This window comes from Thunnus albacares, chromosome 16 (genome assembly GCF_914725855.1).
Source record: "Thunnus albacares chromosome 16, fThuAlb1.1, whole genome shotgun sequence".
NCBI lineage: Eukaryota > Metazoa > Chordata > Actinopteri > Scombriformes > Scombridae > Thunnus > Thunnus albacares.
The window spans coordinates 28,565,181-28,581,609 of record NC_058121.1 but is presented as its reverse complement, the minus strand read 5'-3'; the positions used below and the strand labels follow the sequence as shown (position 1 = coordinate 28,581,609).

At 40.1% G+C, this 16,429-nt stretch overlaps 1 protein-coding gene across 1 annotated transcript in view; it reads left to right on the top strand.

The window, feature by feature from the left end:
• The window catches only part of man1a1 (mannosidase, alpha, class 1A, member 1), a 145,506-nt gene that overhangs the window by 22,362 nt on the left and 106,715 nt on the right, over positions 1-16,429 (top strand). The window contains exon 2 of the mRNA XM_044376385.1: positions 10,413-10,509. Within this exon, the coding sequence (XP_044232320.1) occupies positions 10,413-10,509 (97 nt within the window). The remainder of the gene's footprint in view (positions 1-10,412; positions 10,510-16,429) is intronic.

The following is a 16,429-nucleotide window of genomic DNA, read 5'->3' as shown; positions in this document are numbered from 1 at the left end:
CTCTCTCTCTCTCTCTCTCTTTCTTTGTGAGCAGCTGAACATGTGAAGGAGACGAGGTGGAAAAACGGTTAGGTGGTTAGTTTTGTTCCAAAACAGCACGGCTCAGAGAGCAGAGACGTCAGAGCTCCTGTGTTCGGCTGCGTCTTGTAAAGGTTTGTGCCAGAACCGAACCCGACTGTGGCAACACAAAACCTTGTTTTCTGCTTAACTAAGTCAGCACACAGGGGAATTATAGCAGGAATAACAGGTTGATCTGAGTGTCACAGCTCACTTGTCTTCAGGGTTAATTGCTTATGCGTCTATGTTCAGTATTGTTATGAAACCTGATTTCTGACAAAGATACAATTACTGAGTGTATGAGACCTGTTACAAAGGACAACATTCTGCAGACGTAGATCTGGTTTTAGATCCAGACTGGATTAGATCAAGACTGAGACTCAGACAAACTACAACCAACTACGACCATCATGGTTTAGTTTTAGGTCTTCAACGAGTGAAAGAGAATTTATTTAAATCAAAGTTTTGAACACAAATACAATTAAAAAATCTGTTTGATTCTTTCCTTTGTCAAACATGATAGTTGGTCTGAAGACGTCAACTTGGACTCTGATAAATTATAACATTTTTTAGACCAAATGATGAATCAATTAATTGAGAAAATAATCAGCTGATTAATTGGTAAACTAATCGTTAGTTGCACCGTGTTTATTTTTTGGGTCTCAGATAAAAAGTTTCAAATCAGCTCAAGGACAAAAAACCTCTTTGATGTTCAAACATGAAGAATCATCAGGAGTCAAAGTTCAGAGCAGCAAAATGTACTTTAATGCCAATAAAGGAGATCAATACAGTTCATAAAGATCACTTGATTACTAACCTCAGGGTCTTATGTACCCTTTGGGTCTGCATAGGTCACGCCTGGTGTCCATCCTCTTTGTACTTGGCCAATTACACCATCATAACTTCTTTACATCACCTGTTGTTGGCCCAAACTAACCAAAATAGCTTTTTGGCTGAACTGGTCATGTCTGTCATAACCAGTTCTATCCAGTCATGCTCTTTTATTTTTTTATAACTGTTCAATGGTCACTGTACACCATCATTTCCAATCCTTCCCCTGGCTCTATTCCTCCACTGCCCCCCCCCCCCCTTCTCTCTCGCTCCTTTCCCACGGCCGCTCTTTTTCCTTTTTTTGGAATCACTGAGTTTAATACAAACACATTTAAAGTGTTAGTTTATCCAGTGCATTGAGTGAGATTCTTAACATTTTGGTGCCCTTACATTGATTATATGTGGTCTGTGAGGTTATATATTTATTATAATGTCAATTCAACACACTACTACTTATTACTTATGATACTTGTCATAATCATTCTGCACCAGTTTATCATAAGTCTTATAAGATTTCACCACAGTTGCAGCCGTAGTTACAGGTTACAACTTGTTGCCTTTTATCAGCTGTTGAATATTTTAATCTAAAACAAAGAAACAGTATATTTCATGTTTAGTTACACCAAGTCATGTATGTTCAACCTCTCAGATCCCTCAGTAATCAATAATTTATACCATTTAAAATACCTCCCAGTTGCTGCACAGCCGTCGTTTTCAGTCATTTCAGTGCAATAAATCAGCAAGAAGAGTCTATAAACTGTCTGTTTATTATTATACCAGTTATCTAATCTTCAGATGAGAATGTAGTAAAAACTTTTACAAATGCATTTACCTACAATCATCGTTTAACTGTGATGACTCATCTTCACATAACTCCAGTCATTTTCTGCAAACTGATCTTTATACCGTTTGCCCGGGAGGCGAATAGAGACGCTGAAGAATGTAAAACATTACAGCGTAGTTGTTTAAAAACGGTCATCTGTAATATAAAGTAGAGATGATTTTAAAGGAAATGAGTAAAACAATATAAAAACACAGTCTCCTGTTTCCCGCTCATGCAGCCTGAAGCTTGGCTGTGGTTCAGCAGCAGCAGGTTCACACTTTCACTCCTTTATTTCCTCGTCATTAAACTGCAGCTCACCGAGGGGAAATTGTTGCACCTGGGTTACCCGCCATTATATCTGCACATTTGTAATTCAGAATATTCTGTACCTGGACTCTCGCCACGCTCCAGTTAATACTCGCACACGCAGGTGGGACGAAAACGCAGTCCGCGATTGCTTTTGTGTCCTTGTGAAACGAGGAGTCGTAATGGCGGATAGTTTTTTTGGAAACGCAGCTGTAACTAATAACACTGACAATGGCGACGTAGCGTTTAGATGAGACGGTTCCAGGACCCCGGCGGTGTGAACGCCGGCTCGCTGGCGTCTAATGGAACAGACGCATTAATGTTATTAGCCACACCTGTGCTTCTTTTTGTACTATACGATGAGCCAAAATGTGTGTCGGAGCTGTTTGTGTTTATTCTGGTCAACAGGCTTATAAACGCTTCCTGAGCTGACGTGTAACATAATCTTGACTTTCCTCCGCTCTGCTTCAACCTTAAAACTCGTCTTGTGTAATTTGATTAAGTGTTTGTTTTCCATATGAGAGTCTGTCAGAGCCTGTAAGCAGTGTGTATAAGTGGTGTAATGATGCGTCCTCTTCCTCTTTAATATATTTGCTGCCTCTGGGGGCGGGGGGGTCGCTTTTTAAAAAATGTCATTTCTATTTTATGATGTTTAATATGTCAAACCTTTGCATCCTCCTGTCTCTGTATCTTTAAGAAATTCAATTTCTTTTCTCCGCTATCTGGGAAATTTACATGATTCAGGGATTTTTTTTATGCTTCTTTCTGCCAACTTGATCATAGTGATTTTTTATTTTATTTTTTATGGGCTCTTACTTCTTCCCATAACCAGCAGCAGCAGAGGCTGTCTGGGCTCAGAGATAGTGATGAGAGAGATGCAGTAATATTTTTACAGGGGTGCTCAGTGTTTCTCTCATCTGTGCATGAAGACAGAGATTAAATTCAGGAGAACATAAACACAGACCAACCCTGCAGCAACCCAATCACCAGATCAACCACCAACTTATACATGTTTCAACAGCTTATTAGCACTAGAAGGAATTAAAGGCGTTACTTTCTCTGCTTTTTCTTTACTGTTTGATAATCATCAAATACATAAACCGCTGCTGTGAAACTTTAACAGGTGAAGAAAACAACCGATTTAATACAGAAGTGAAAGAAGCATTTCCAGTCATTTGATGAAAGCTGAAGATTTGCTCCTGCAGCGTGGTATCTGCTTCTCCTCCCTCATGTTGTAAGTTACTGGTATGAATGACACGAACAGGAAATGCTAACCGGTTTCTGGGTGAGGTCACGACAGGGTTCAGATATGTTAGGAGCTGTTAGCGGTTAGCTTTGGCTGCATGTTTCCTGTGATGTTGCAGCATCACTCTGATAAGACAGGAAACTTATTCGAATGCTTTTTACACACGACAGAAAACTGATTCAGCTTCAAAGTGATTTTTTTTAAACTTTGCAGAAAGATTGAGGAGAAAACTTTCTATTATCCACACAGACACAGTGATGTGTTTCTGGCTTTGTTTTCCTCCGTCCAGTTCACTTCTATCAATATTCCATCTTTATTTTTTAGAAATGAACTCGTGCGGATGTTTCAAACACAATTAGGACATGTTGTTTAACTTTTCTTGCTGTTATCATGATATCACTCCTCCTTCCTGTATCTCCTCGCTAGTTTTGACCTCCTCTGTAGGGTCAAGGCTCTAAAATAATATCTCTGTGTAGTAATGATATTCTTGATGATATGACTCAACCGGATGCTTCTGCTTGAGGTGCTGAAATAAGTTGGTTGTGTCGCCTCCTTTTGTTGTTCCAGTCTTCCTGCACTTTCTTACATATTAATGTGGTTTATTTAACATCTGACATCTCTTGTTAAGTCACTTCCTGGTTCTGACTCCTCCACATGGAGCCTGCAGCAACGTTAGCGGCTCCACGTGCGTAGCGGTATGACGTCATCACACCAACAAGTTGGAATATCGCCATTATTTACGACGTGCATTTTTTTAATCATATTAAACACACCCACACCCCCCCCTCCTCACCCCACCCCCCTCCTCATCTTTATCTTCCTCTCATTGAGATGGCAGAGAGTGAAGCAGTCAAGCATCTGCACTTCATCACACTCGCAGGGGATGCTTCTTTGGCAGGCAGATATGTGTGTGTGTAAGTGTGTGTGTAAGTGTGTGTTCCTGTTTGTGAGGTCCACATGCTGGTTGGCTGTCTGATGTCCTTATCTGCCCAACAACCATATTGTCACCCAGCTGCCCTCTCCTTCTCTCTTCCTCTTCCTCTTACTCTCTCTCGCTCTCACACACACATAATGCACCTGTTACAAGGGCGTTAGTCACAAGTGTTTCCCCTGAGACGAGCTATCGGAAGATTCAGTTTCAACGTCGTTCGTTCTCTCTCACCGCCGCAGCAGCAGCAGCAGCAGCAGCAGCAGCAGCAGCCCCGGTGGGAACTCTTAGAAACACCCTTCTCCCTGCTCAGCCTTCACACATTCCCTCAGTTACAGATTACTCAGGACACCTCGGAGCAAACAGGGTCATTAACCCCTTGATCTTTGCACAGCGGTTAATGATTTACCATCATCGCTCTGTGTGCATTTATATATATATGTGTGTGTGTGTGTGTGTGTGTGTGTGTGTGCAGACGGTGGAAAACACACAGCCTGGATCACTGCCAGGTTTTTCATTATTTTTGGGGACATTTTAAAACGGAGTCTCAGTGGACTCGTGACTCGGTCGGGACTTATCGTTGTAATGTTAACACGTTTATTTTTATGTTTGTGAAATGCCTTTTGGCAGCCTGCTCAGAGGCTCCTCTCATGTGTTATTTCACTCACAGAAACCTTTTTTTTTTTGGAAAACGTCTCCTCATCGCTGATGCTCGACGGTATCTAGCTGCATTTAGAAGTTTTTAAAAGACTTGAGGCAACAAAAAATACCTTTTTTAAGCCCCTAGCTAACAAATATTTGACTTTCTAACTCACCACTGAGTGACCTAACTGTTGAAATACATTTGAGAAATTGAAAGTAAAAGCATCATAAAGGTGTTTGAGTCCCTTTGATATTGACTTTACTGGAGGATTAAACAACATTCTTTCATATATCTACTACATCCACAGCATCTGATTCACATTATTCATGATCTGTATGGACACATCTGCAGTTGTTTCATTTATTAAACAAGTCTAAACTTCAAACTATGATCTGACCAGAAGAGGAAACAGTCAATCTTGTTAGCAACTCTTGTTTTAAATGCATCTCACTTAGTTTTTTTTATGAGTACGAGGTTAATGATTGTTAATTTAACTCTGCAGCTATAAAGAGAGAAGCTGTGCAGTTCAAGTGGTTTCAAGTCTCAGTTTCTTCTCGGATTCATACTTTGAAAAGATGTTTTTTGCACAATGATGAAAGAAACCAATGACTAACTTCTGATCTGCAGCCCCCGTCAGCTCACTGGGCTTCATTTCACACTGGTTGAATTATTTGTGTTTGTGTTTTTACTCCCTGCTGCCATGTGTTAGCATACTACAACACTATTTCTCCTCCATTAGCTGGGCTGCTGACAGGAAACCATTGTAGAGAGGAGAGCTCTGGCTGTGTGTGTGTGTGTGTGTGTGTGTGTGTGTGTGTGTGTGTCATCAGTGAACAACACAGTTATTAGTTCAGTGGCTGAGGCAGATCAATAGGCTGAGAAGAGAGGTGACGCTGGGGGGACAACAGAGAGGAGGAGGAGGAGGAGGAGGAGGAGGAGGAGGAGGAGGAGGTGATTCTCTACTCAAGGTGATTGTCAACAGTCCTCACGCAGCCTTTCTGTAGCAAATAATCTGTGTGTGTGTGTGTGTGTGTGTGTGTGTGTGTGTGTGCATACTCCTGAGGAAGAACAGGTGTGTATATGTACTTAAGAACTTCCTGTTAGATCGCACCTGATGTTTGTGCTCCAGTAAAACCATCGCACCTTAAACACAGAGCCAATTAGCACAGAGCTAGCGTACGTCTGAAATAGCATCAGCCACCAGGTCCTAATAACAGCGGTCAGACTAGAAAATCCCGAACACTTAATCCAATTAGAGTCAACACATGGGGATCCTGAGCATAAAATCCAATAAGAGTTAACACACACACAGGAATGTTTAGTCGTGTGAGCCGCACTCACGCTCACACACTGAATTACAGAATCTGCACCTATTAATTAACAATATTGTCTTTTTTTTTTTTTTTTTTTGATCTTTGCTTGAATGTAATTGTGATGATGGATTATAGATTATAGTCCCATCCTGGATCCACATCTCTAAATCGCCAGTATGTCTGACTTATTTAAACACATCCTCCTTTCATAAATATCTCTGTTAAAACAGATAATTCTTATTTTCATCGTTGTCTTGTGTATTATTTATTTTCCTACATCAGTACACCTCATCATGCTTGAAAGCTTGAATAATCCACTAACTAACAAACTAGGTTAGACCACCTGAAACTGTGTTTTTATTTAATTATACCTCCTGGAGTATGGCGCTAATCATTTTAGCATCTTCCATTCACTTACATGAAACGGTTAGCGTTAGCTTTTCTCGACTAGAAATGACATCAGAGCAGTAGTAGTAGTAAAAAACAACAAGTTAAGACTGATAATGTATGATACTCCTGCTATACAACTCTATGCTAACACGCTAGCATTATTATCAATATAGCAGACAGTTGTAATGAGACAGAAATGTCTTTATGATATGTGAGATATCACCACTGGCTTTTAAGACTCTTTGTGGATATTCAAAGCTAATTTCTTCACATGCTTTCGTACCTCGTTTGTTATTTTTTTTCTCTTTGTTAGCGATGATGAACGAGCGTCGTCCTCCGTCGTCTTGATCTCGAAGCCTCTCTCGGGGTTGATCTCGGCTCTCACGCTGGGAGCAAGAGTATTGGAGTAGATCTCTTAATGTGACATGCATATAGGAGCGGTAATTAGCAGGCTCACTAGCTGTAATTAGTGGGTTTAAATGGAGGAAAGCCATCGCTAGCTTGTCCTTTTGATGTGTGTGGGAGATGTTATGCAAATTAAGTGGATTTCACTCCGTGTGTGTGTGTGTGTGTTATAAGAAGTTCTCCTGTGAAAATAAAGCAGCATTTTTGATCTCTTGAGATGTCAGAGAAGGTTAAACCACTACTGAACCCGGCGAAGGTTGAGGCACACATGCTCGTATAGTGTGTGTCGGTGTGTTTGTGTAACATTGAGAGAGATGCAGATGGAGCACATGAGATGAGAGGTAACTGCTAATTAAAGCGTCTCCTGTTCCTCTCTAGCGTAGCGCAGCATATTCCCCCTTATAAAATGTAATCTAATAAGCGGTTGTTCTGTGAAAAGCATGAAATCAGAGTCTATTCATGCACGAGGCTCTTCACCGTGTGTGTGTGTGTGTGTGTGTGTGTGATGTAACCTGGTGAAGAGCGTCCTTGATTGAAAAAGTTGTCAGTCATGCTCACAATACGAATAAAAGGATGAACTCTCGGCAGCTTGGTAGCATCATGAGGCTATTAATTCCTCCTCTCCAGCGTTCACGGTTGTTGTTAACACCTGCACGGCACTTGTGATTGTGCTGTCAGAAGTTATTTTTTTAACACTTGTTCTGCACTTTATGCCGTTTCTTGACATCCGCTATCAGTCTGTCTGACCTGCTTTGTTCACTACACACTGTCAGTTCAAATCAGAAGTGAAATATACTCAAAATAGAGCATCATCTGCACTATATTATTATATATATATTCACTCTGCTTGCAGATGCCTCCTGCTGGTTTTTTTATTTTATTTTATTTGAACATAAACGTTGTCATGTGATGCATTGCACCAGAGTTAGCTTATAGCTAGTTTTCATCTGCAGTCTGATGTTACAATTAAAACATGAATGAGTCTAAAAACATAATACAAATGATGAAGAATAATACAGAATAAACATAATACAGGATAGATATTACAAGGTTGCACACAATAGCATCACTCACAGCCACAATGTCAACTAGAATGACTAATGAATACCAATTAAAATCAAGAATATTTGTGTTTATAAGAAGATTCTGATTATTGTTTATGTCATTTATCAGGTTGTAGCTTCATATATTTGAGATTTTGTTGCTTTTCTCTTTTCTTATCTAAGTGTAGATTGAGTTTCTTGGCATTTGGATTGTTAAGATAGAAACGAACAATCTGAAGACGTCGTGTGTGTGTCTGCGTGTGCGCTGGCTGTGATGTAGGTGAGAAGGTGTTGCCGTGCCGACGCTTGATCGCCCGCCTGACTCGCTAACAGGCTCGGCTTCACTCGACTTAACTTAAACTAGGCGACAGGTCACTCAGTCACCTGTTGACCAGCTCGTGGTCGTTTGTAGTGTCTTTCATAATGATTGCAGTTAATAATTGTTACTGTTAGAGAGAGTGAGCTGACTAACAGTGAGTCAGCAGGAAGCACACACACACACACACACACACACACACACACACACACACACACACACACACATGCATATATGAGCTTGCAATAGGATACTGCGTAGTGAGAGAGGGTGTATAATACAGTAATATGATCTCCTGGGAGAGTCTGTGCAGGCTGTGCATCACTCAGCTGTGTGTGTGTGTGTGTGTGTGTGTGTGTGTGTGTGTATTATTCAGGTGCATAGAGCTGGCATTGTTAAGATTGTGGCAGGGAGTCACTCTATATACGCTATAGGCTGCAGCATTGTGCCAGTGAGAGCATATATATATATATATATATATATATATATATATATATATATATATATATATATATATATATATATATATATATATATATATATATATATATATATATATATATATATATATGACAAGAGCACACTATCACTGAAGTGAAGTGTGTGTGTGTGTGTGTGTGTGTGAACAGATTTGGCGTCTGAAGGTGGAGGATAAAAAGGTTTTAGTGTTTCTAATCCAGAGGCAGGTTCTAGAAAGCTCTCTGTGACGACGCTCTATAACCTGGATTAGGAGGACAGATACACGCAGAGAGCTGGAGGAGGAGGAGGAGGAGGAGGAGGAGGAGGAGGAGGAGGAGTCGCATCTGAGACTGAAAGGAGTGTCTGGGGGGGGGGTTAGATTGGAAACTAGTATTCATGTTGGTATCAAGCCTCCAGCCAACACAGCAGAGATTAAAATGAGATGAAACTCTGGCGATTCCTGCCGGGGAAGCGAGCAGTTTCAGCTGCAGATAATGAGACTCGGTAGAGGAGGGAGGGGGTGGGGGGGGGGGGGAGGGGGGGAGCTGGGTGAGGGTTGGGTTTTTTGTTTTTTAGCGAGGAAGGAGCGGATCAATCAGCCACTGATCATAAATGCAGACAGACGTTTGGAATAGGTCATTTGCTGCCTGATCAACAAATTATCATCATTAAAAACATCTGCTGCTCTGAATTATTAAATCTTTGCAGTCGTTGAGACTCGTGTTTAGCAAAAATATCGAATTTCTTTAAGCTGTGAAGTTTTAATTAAGACTAGATGAGACAGCAAATACATTTTAGGCCACTTATAGGAATTTATATGTCATAATATAATTCACAGAACACTATTAGAGATAAAACAATCCTTGTATTTTATGCTGGATGACATATTAATACTAATAAAACTAATAAATAAGTTACCATGAGTTGCTGATAGATTCATATAAAGAAACTGTTTTAAAACAGTCGTCATACTTGTGTTAAATGTCATTTATTCCAGACTGAAGACGACCCATCAGTGGTTTGATTTGAGACGTTACAGCAGGTAAAATAGTGAGAACGTCTCATCGTCTCATCACTGCTGCTTAGCTGCGTCGTTTAATACAAGAAGAGTTGCATCATTAAACTTTTACTGACAGCTTTGATTCAAGTGTCAGATAAATAAATGTGAGATCAATTATCATTGATGGCTTTGGGGTGAACTATGTAAACAATACTGTTAGACTGAGCCGACTGTCTTGAACTCTGCGGCTCCCAGATATTAAAGGACCGCAGACGAAACCACAGACCACAAGACTGCGGTCAGTGTTTACAGATACACACATACGTGTTATAGTGTCACAATAATAATAATAATAATAATAATGTTGCTGGTTGAATTTCATGAAGTGAATTTCTTCCCAGTGAGCAAGCAAACATATCAGCAGCTTTATTAACTCATCACAGATATGGTTGGCTGATACTGGTTTTAGCTTCAAAAGTCCAGTATGAGCTGGACTATAAACGTAACCACTGAGTTATGTGAAAAGGGCTTAATTCTCTTTGTCATGACCCAAAGTTGATTATCATCTGTAACTCACTTCATTTGTCATCTTCTTCTCCTCCCTCCTCCCTCCTCCCTCCTTCCTCCTCTTCCTCTTCTTCCTCCCTGTCAGATGATGAAACATGCGTGGGACAGCTACAGGCGCTACGCCTGGGGTTCCAATGAGCTCAGGCCGGTCTCCAAGCAAGGCCACTCCAGCAATCTGTTTGGTGAGTGAAAGACCATACACACACACACACACACACACACACACACACACACACACACACGCACACACACATGATTGATCTCTTGTCCCTGTCACCAGCAGCCTTGGCCTTTAGATTAGCAGCCAAATTGGCCGTCAGTCGGAGCCATACATATGGATGCCTCTAAATGTCAACTTTATCATATATTTATATTCTGTTTGCGCCGGTTGTTTGTGTCTGTGCTGTTGATGAATGTGAATCATCATATTCTGTCTTCTGTTTTTTTTAATTACCTCTCAGGCTACGTTCATTATTACAGGCTTGATTTGTTTCTTTGAGTCCGATCTGATCTTTTAGTGTTAATGGTTCACGTTCTTGTCTGTAGTGACATGTATCAGGCTTCACTGTGAACACTGAGCACAGATTTAACTGAAACGTGAGCCGCATATTTAATGCTTAAATGCAAAATAGATGCTAAACGACTCATAAGCAAAATTTATGGGCTCCTGAGTGTCAACAAACAGGCAGACGTGGACACTTTGAAAAGCAAATGTGAGGCAGCTATCAGGGAGCAAATTCCAGATGATAAATGGTTTAAAGCAACGGTTCTCAGCCCTTTATGGGTACTGGACCCCCTGCAAACACAATCTGACAGAAACAGAGATTGCATTAGGATGATTCTAGGGAAAACCTACATTGCTTTATTGTAATACTTTTTTTTATTGTCTCTTTTTATCTCTCTATTGTGGTTTCTGAGTTTTTCTTCTTCTTTGTCTTGTTGTTGTTGTTGTTCTTCTTCTTCTTCTTTGTCTTGTTCTTCTTTTTCTTCTTTTTCTTCTTATTTTTCTTCTTGTTCTTCTTTTTCTTCTTCTTTGTCTTGTTGTTGTTGTTGTTGTTGTTCTTCTTCTTCTTTGTCTTGTTGTTCTTTTTCTTCTTCTTTTTCTTCTTGTTCTTCTTTTTCTTCTTTGTCTTGTTGTTGTTGTTGTTGTTGTTGTTCTTCTTCTTCTTTGTCTTGTTGTTCTTTTTCTTCTTCTTTTTCTTCTTGTTCTTCTTTTTCTTCTTTGTCTTGTTGTTGTTGTTCTTCTTCTTTTCCTTTTTCTTTGTCTTGTTGTTGTTGTTGTTGTTGTTGTTGTTCTTCTTCTTCTCCCTCTTCTTCTCCTCCTCTGTGTGGAAGATTTACAGGCTCGTTTTTTAATGATTGCCTTCTTATGTTTAATGAGGAAATTCAATCAGCTTTGTGTAAATTCCATCCACTGTTTCATTACAGGAATTTATCATACGTGAATGTAGGAAGAGAGAGAGAGAGGAAAGCAGCTGTGTGAATACTAATTGTTAGATTAGGCTGTTGAGCTCTGGGTGTTAGTCTTTTCTGTCTGTTTCCTCGTCTCTATCCATCCTTCACGTCTCCGCTATAGAAAAGTAAATAGGTTTTAGTTGGCTGCTCCAGCAGACCCGCTTCCATCAGTAAATAAGACAGCTCGGCCCCGGGGCCTTGTCACAGCCGTTTCCAACTCCTATACAACATGATGTATGATGATAATATTAGCCTGACCTGGAGTATTATGCAATGAAGCCACTTTCAATACCTGAGGCTATTTCCCTGATATACAGTAACCTGGACTGCTGGTTCAAACTGGCCAGTAGAGCTGAAAATGAAAAGCTTACTGGATGAAGATGTTCGAGGTCTGATTTAGTTTCTCAAATCTTGAGGTTACGACAATCTCTCAGAATTATAAGTTGATCATTTTTAATAACCAACTCATCATTTTGCATCTCAAAATAAAATACAAAATGATGCTATACTGATGTTTATATGAGTTTTAAGCTGAACATTAAGTCTGGACAACCCAAACCTGGCTGTGTAGAGCTGTTGAAGTGAAGAAGACTGTAGAAGGGCTGGATCTACTTCAGGTGATCGTCCCCTGAAGGAAAACACCTGCCGAGTCTCAGATGCCAGATGTGCTGTCAGCTGCTGGCTTCTCCGGTGTGTTTGGCTCGAAATTCATCACCTCAGGGAGGTTGTAATATGAATATCTTATAATTTTTGTAGGTTAAAGACATTCACCTCCAGCTTTTAACTGATAAACAGAACCACAAGATACCATCCATGTCAGCGTTCAGATGGTAAATACTGTAGGCGCCCTGATGTCTTCACTCTCTGCATTTTCTCTCCCTGCCCTTCATTCATCATAGATAAAAATGTTCATAAAAATTATATCCATGCACTCAGGACTGAAGAGGAAAAAGCTGAATTCTTTCCCAGGGTTTGAATTTATCAGCAGCCATATATCCTCCCAAAATATTGGCTGGTAATGATGTTTATCTCCTCTACCAACTACTTTGGCAGACAATCAATCACAATTTGGGAGTTTTTATCTATTAAACATTATTACAGAATGTGTTTCTGTCACCCAAACACTTCAATGACAAACAGAGACGACGAGAAAGATGTGACAGTGTCGACTTTAATGGGTTTGTGCGTCCGTTAGTGGGAGCAGCTGTGTTCTACTTCCTGTCAGTGTGTTTAGAGAGAAGTTTACTGGTTGTTAGTATTCGACAAAAAATTAAAAAGGTTAAGACGCCGAGTCTGAATGTGCAACTAATCTGCGATAACAATCCAGTTGCGTAAGATCATAAATTGTAGGAGACAGTTTAAGTTTAACTGAGAATAAACATCTATTCGTCTAAAACAGCTGGTTGATCAGAGGAGCTTCAGACAAACCAAACCTGAGAGAATCATCTGAAAACTGCAGACAATCAATATGATCAATCAACACCAACATAGTCCTGATAAAGCTGTTTCCTTCTGACCTTTATACTTTGATTGTTGCTTAATTATCATACATATTCCTTTCTTGTAGACTGTTATTCTGAAGGACTTTCAGAGATCTAAAATATTAATAAACACGACAGGAGAATAATAATAGTATTTTTAAAAGTTACATACTTCTGTGGAAAATCTGACAAAATGACTGTTGATTCATTTCTTAAAGCGTCAGTATTGGTAACAGATTTAAGAAGAAACAGAGTGAAATTTTAAATGAAAAGGTTCCACTGAAACAATAAATAAATAACATGTTCATTGGGTAACTGAAGGGCAGATTGATTGCTGTTTCATTCAGCGTCTAGACTGCTGTAACAGCTTTTCATAGCAGAGCAACAACTTCAGTCACAAACAATATTTCATGCAGAACGTTCAGCGGCTCCGTAAATACAGTCTGTATAGTTCAAATGTGATCTGTCTCGTTACATAGAGGCTGACTGATAGCGGCATTTTGGGGTGCAATGTTGATAATATTGTGCGGAGTTGATTGATTAATTTAATAAACATGTTCTCTGTGCTCTGTCTGTCCATGTCAGTAACCACAGAGCTGCTCGCTTGTTGCCGTCTGCCTTCGCCTGTTGGTTTTAAATACGGTTGATCAGTTCAGGATGTCGAAGAACAATATTACAACTGTGGAACAAATATCTTAAAAAGAAGCTGCAATAGAGAAGAGCCTCTTATCTCCAGAGATGCTGCAGAATCACCGTTTGCTAAAATTACAGCTGGAGGCGAAGAAGGCCTCCATGTCTCCTCCTGTCGTTTCTCCCTCCATCACTGAGCGCTCGTCTCAGCTGTCTATAACCCACATGTGTCTACAACAGGTACATGCCTGTGTCCCTAAGTCTATTGTGGCTCAGATCCATCTGCTTAATACAGATGTTAGAAAAGAACCAGATATGTCAGATTTACAAGTGTTCCTAAATGTCTCTGTTCTCTTAGTAATAGCTTTTAGGAATATTTTGAATTATTTAGACCTCTTTCTTCCTGCGTAGGAAGCTTGTAACTGTCCTCATGAACTCTCATCAGAACAACCACTGATCCCAGTGACCACGATGACTCCTGGAGGATGAAATATTACCTTATTAAGTTTCTCCAGATCATCGGAGCTCATTTTGGAGTTCAGTGCCAGCGAGTCGTCACTGACTCCTGTTGGACATTATGGAATTTAATTCAATCTGAGCGCTATTATAATCCCAAGAGCCAGAGGAGGAGTTTGTACCGAGGCTTTAACACGGAGTCCGCTTGTTTTCTACAAACACACAGCGGAGAAGAGAAAAAAGTTTTATTGCAGATGTTATGGGTTTTTATACTATTTACTGATTATGCTTGCAAAAAAAACTGCACTGGATGATGTTTAATATATTTTAATCCCTCGGTGGGATGTTGTTCACACTTCAAAGCAGCAGAAATACATCACAGATTAAGAGTCTGTAAATCCCCCGAACCACAGGCTGGTTGTTTGTTAAACCACAATGTCTCACTCTGTTTCTTTTTGTGTGTTTGTTTGTTTTCCTACATGTCTTAAAGAATGAGGAGTTGTTTGCTGTAACAGAGAGGAATCTAATGAGTAATATAACTATTTACGTCCTTTGTAGAGTAATTAGTGAAGGGTGAGCGTGATAAGTTATGTTTAACGGTCACTTGCCCAATGTTGGGGAGGATGTTTGGTAGTTTTTGGAGTCTGATCAGAGTCATATACTGTATTTTGCGGTGATATTTAGTCAAATCATTGTAATTAAAGCATATGTGGTGGGTGGATGGTGCTTTGTCAAGCTTTGCCAATTCAGAGAAGCAAAAAATATCATACTGGCTTTTCTGGCTTCTAAATGTTGGAGTGTAGTCGCTCCAGTACTGAAGTCTGCGGTGTTTCCTGTCTGTGTGGTTTCCTCGTTGGTCCTCTTTAATTGACACTGCTGACAGGCCGCCGGCTGTGCTTCAGAACAGCCAAACAAGCTAAAGGTTGAAGCATAGGTTCTCGTTCTAGCTGAGGGGCCAGCATGGGAAGGCACCCGTGTGTTCACCCGACCAAAAAAAAACTCCCCATGGGGTGTGTGTGTGTGTTCTGTCTAAAATAAACACACTTGACTGGGCCACAGCACATTAAAGGTCACTACTGATTTCTCCTGTTGCAGGCAAAGAGGGAAAAAAAGGCAGAATTTTTAGGTCGTTTGCCATCGAGCCCAGTTTGACCTGAACTGGGCCGTGAGGGAGCAGCGTTTGTGTGGGTTTTGTGCTTGTGTGTCTATGTATGTGTGTGTCTGTGAACTAAGATGCCACCTGTCTGGTTGCTCTGAATCAGAAAACACCTTAAACTCTCACTGTGTCTCAAATACACCAAGTCCAACATGTTTGATACCATTAGTGATTAACTGAGGACGTGATACAAGACAACATGTGACAGACATATATAATAGTAAATAATACCTTATATAGATACAGTAAGCACAATATTAACAATATGTTTAGATTATGACACATTGAAGCATTTGTAATTTACCCTTGTTGGTGGAAAGTAGTATTGAATCCACTGGAAATGTCTGTATTTGTTTTGACCGAAGTTACTATGGAAATGATGGACTTCTGGTAAACAAGCCCAAGCAGGCGTGCAGACAGAAAACAGCCCTGTGTTGGTGTATTGTTTTTAAAAACTGGATAGACATCCAGAAAGTCAAGTTTGAGTAACAAATCCATTAGTTTGAAGGCTTATGAGACGCCAAAACACTGCACATCGGTTTGTAATACTGGATTTTACCACGTCAGCGATCGTTTTTCATAATTCGATGATCACAAGGTAAATAGTAGAAATGCTTCTTTCACGTTATAAAATAATCCACCAGGAATGTGCGCTTGCACGTATATCATCGACCTCTGCAGCACCTCGCCGGTCATGTTGCTGCTAACGTTGAGATTATAGAGGTAGGATGTGCTGTGGGATGTCTTTTAGTCCGACTAACATCAGTGTATAAACAGTCCAACATGTGTTATCTATCGGCGGAGCCTTTGCATGAGATGGTGACTGCGCTCTGTTGTCTGTAAGATGACGTTTTTTTTTTTTTACTGCAACAGTCTGTTTCAGAACGAGCTCCTCGTTTTTTTTTTTTGTTGTTTTTTTTTTCT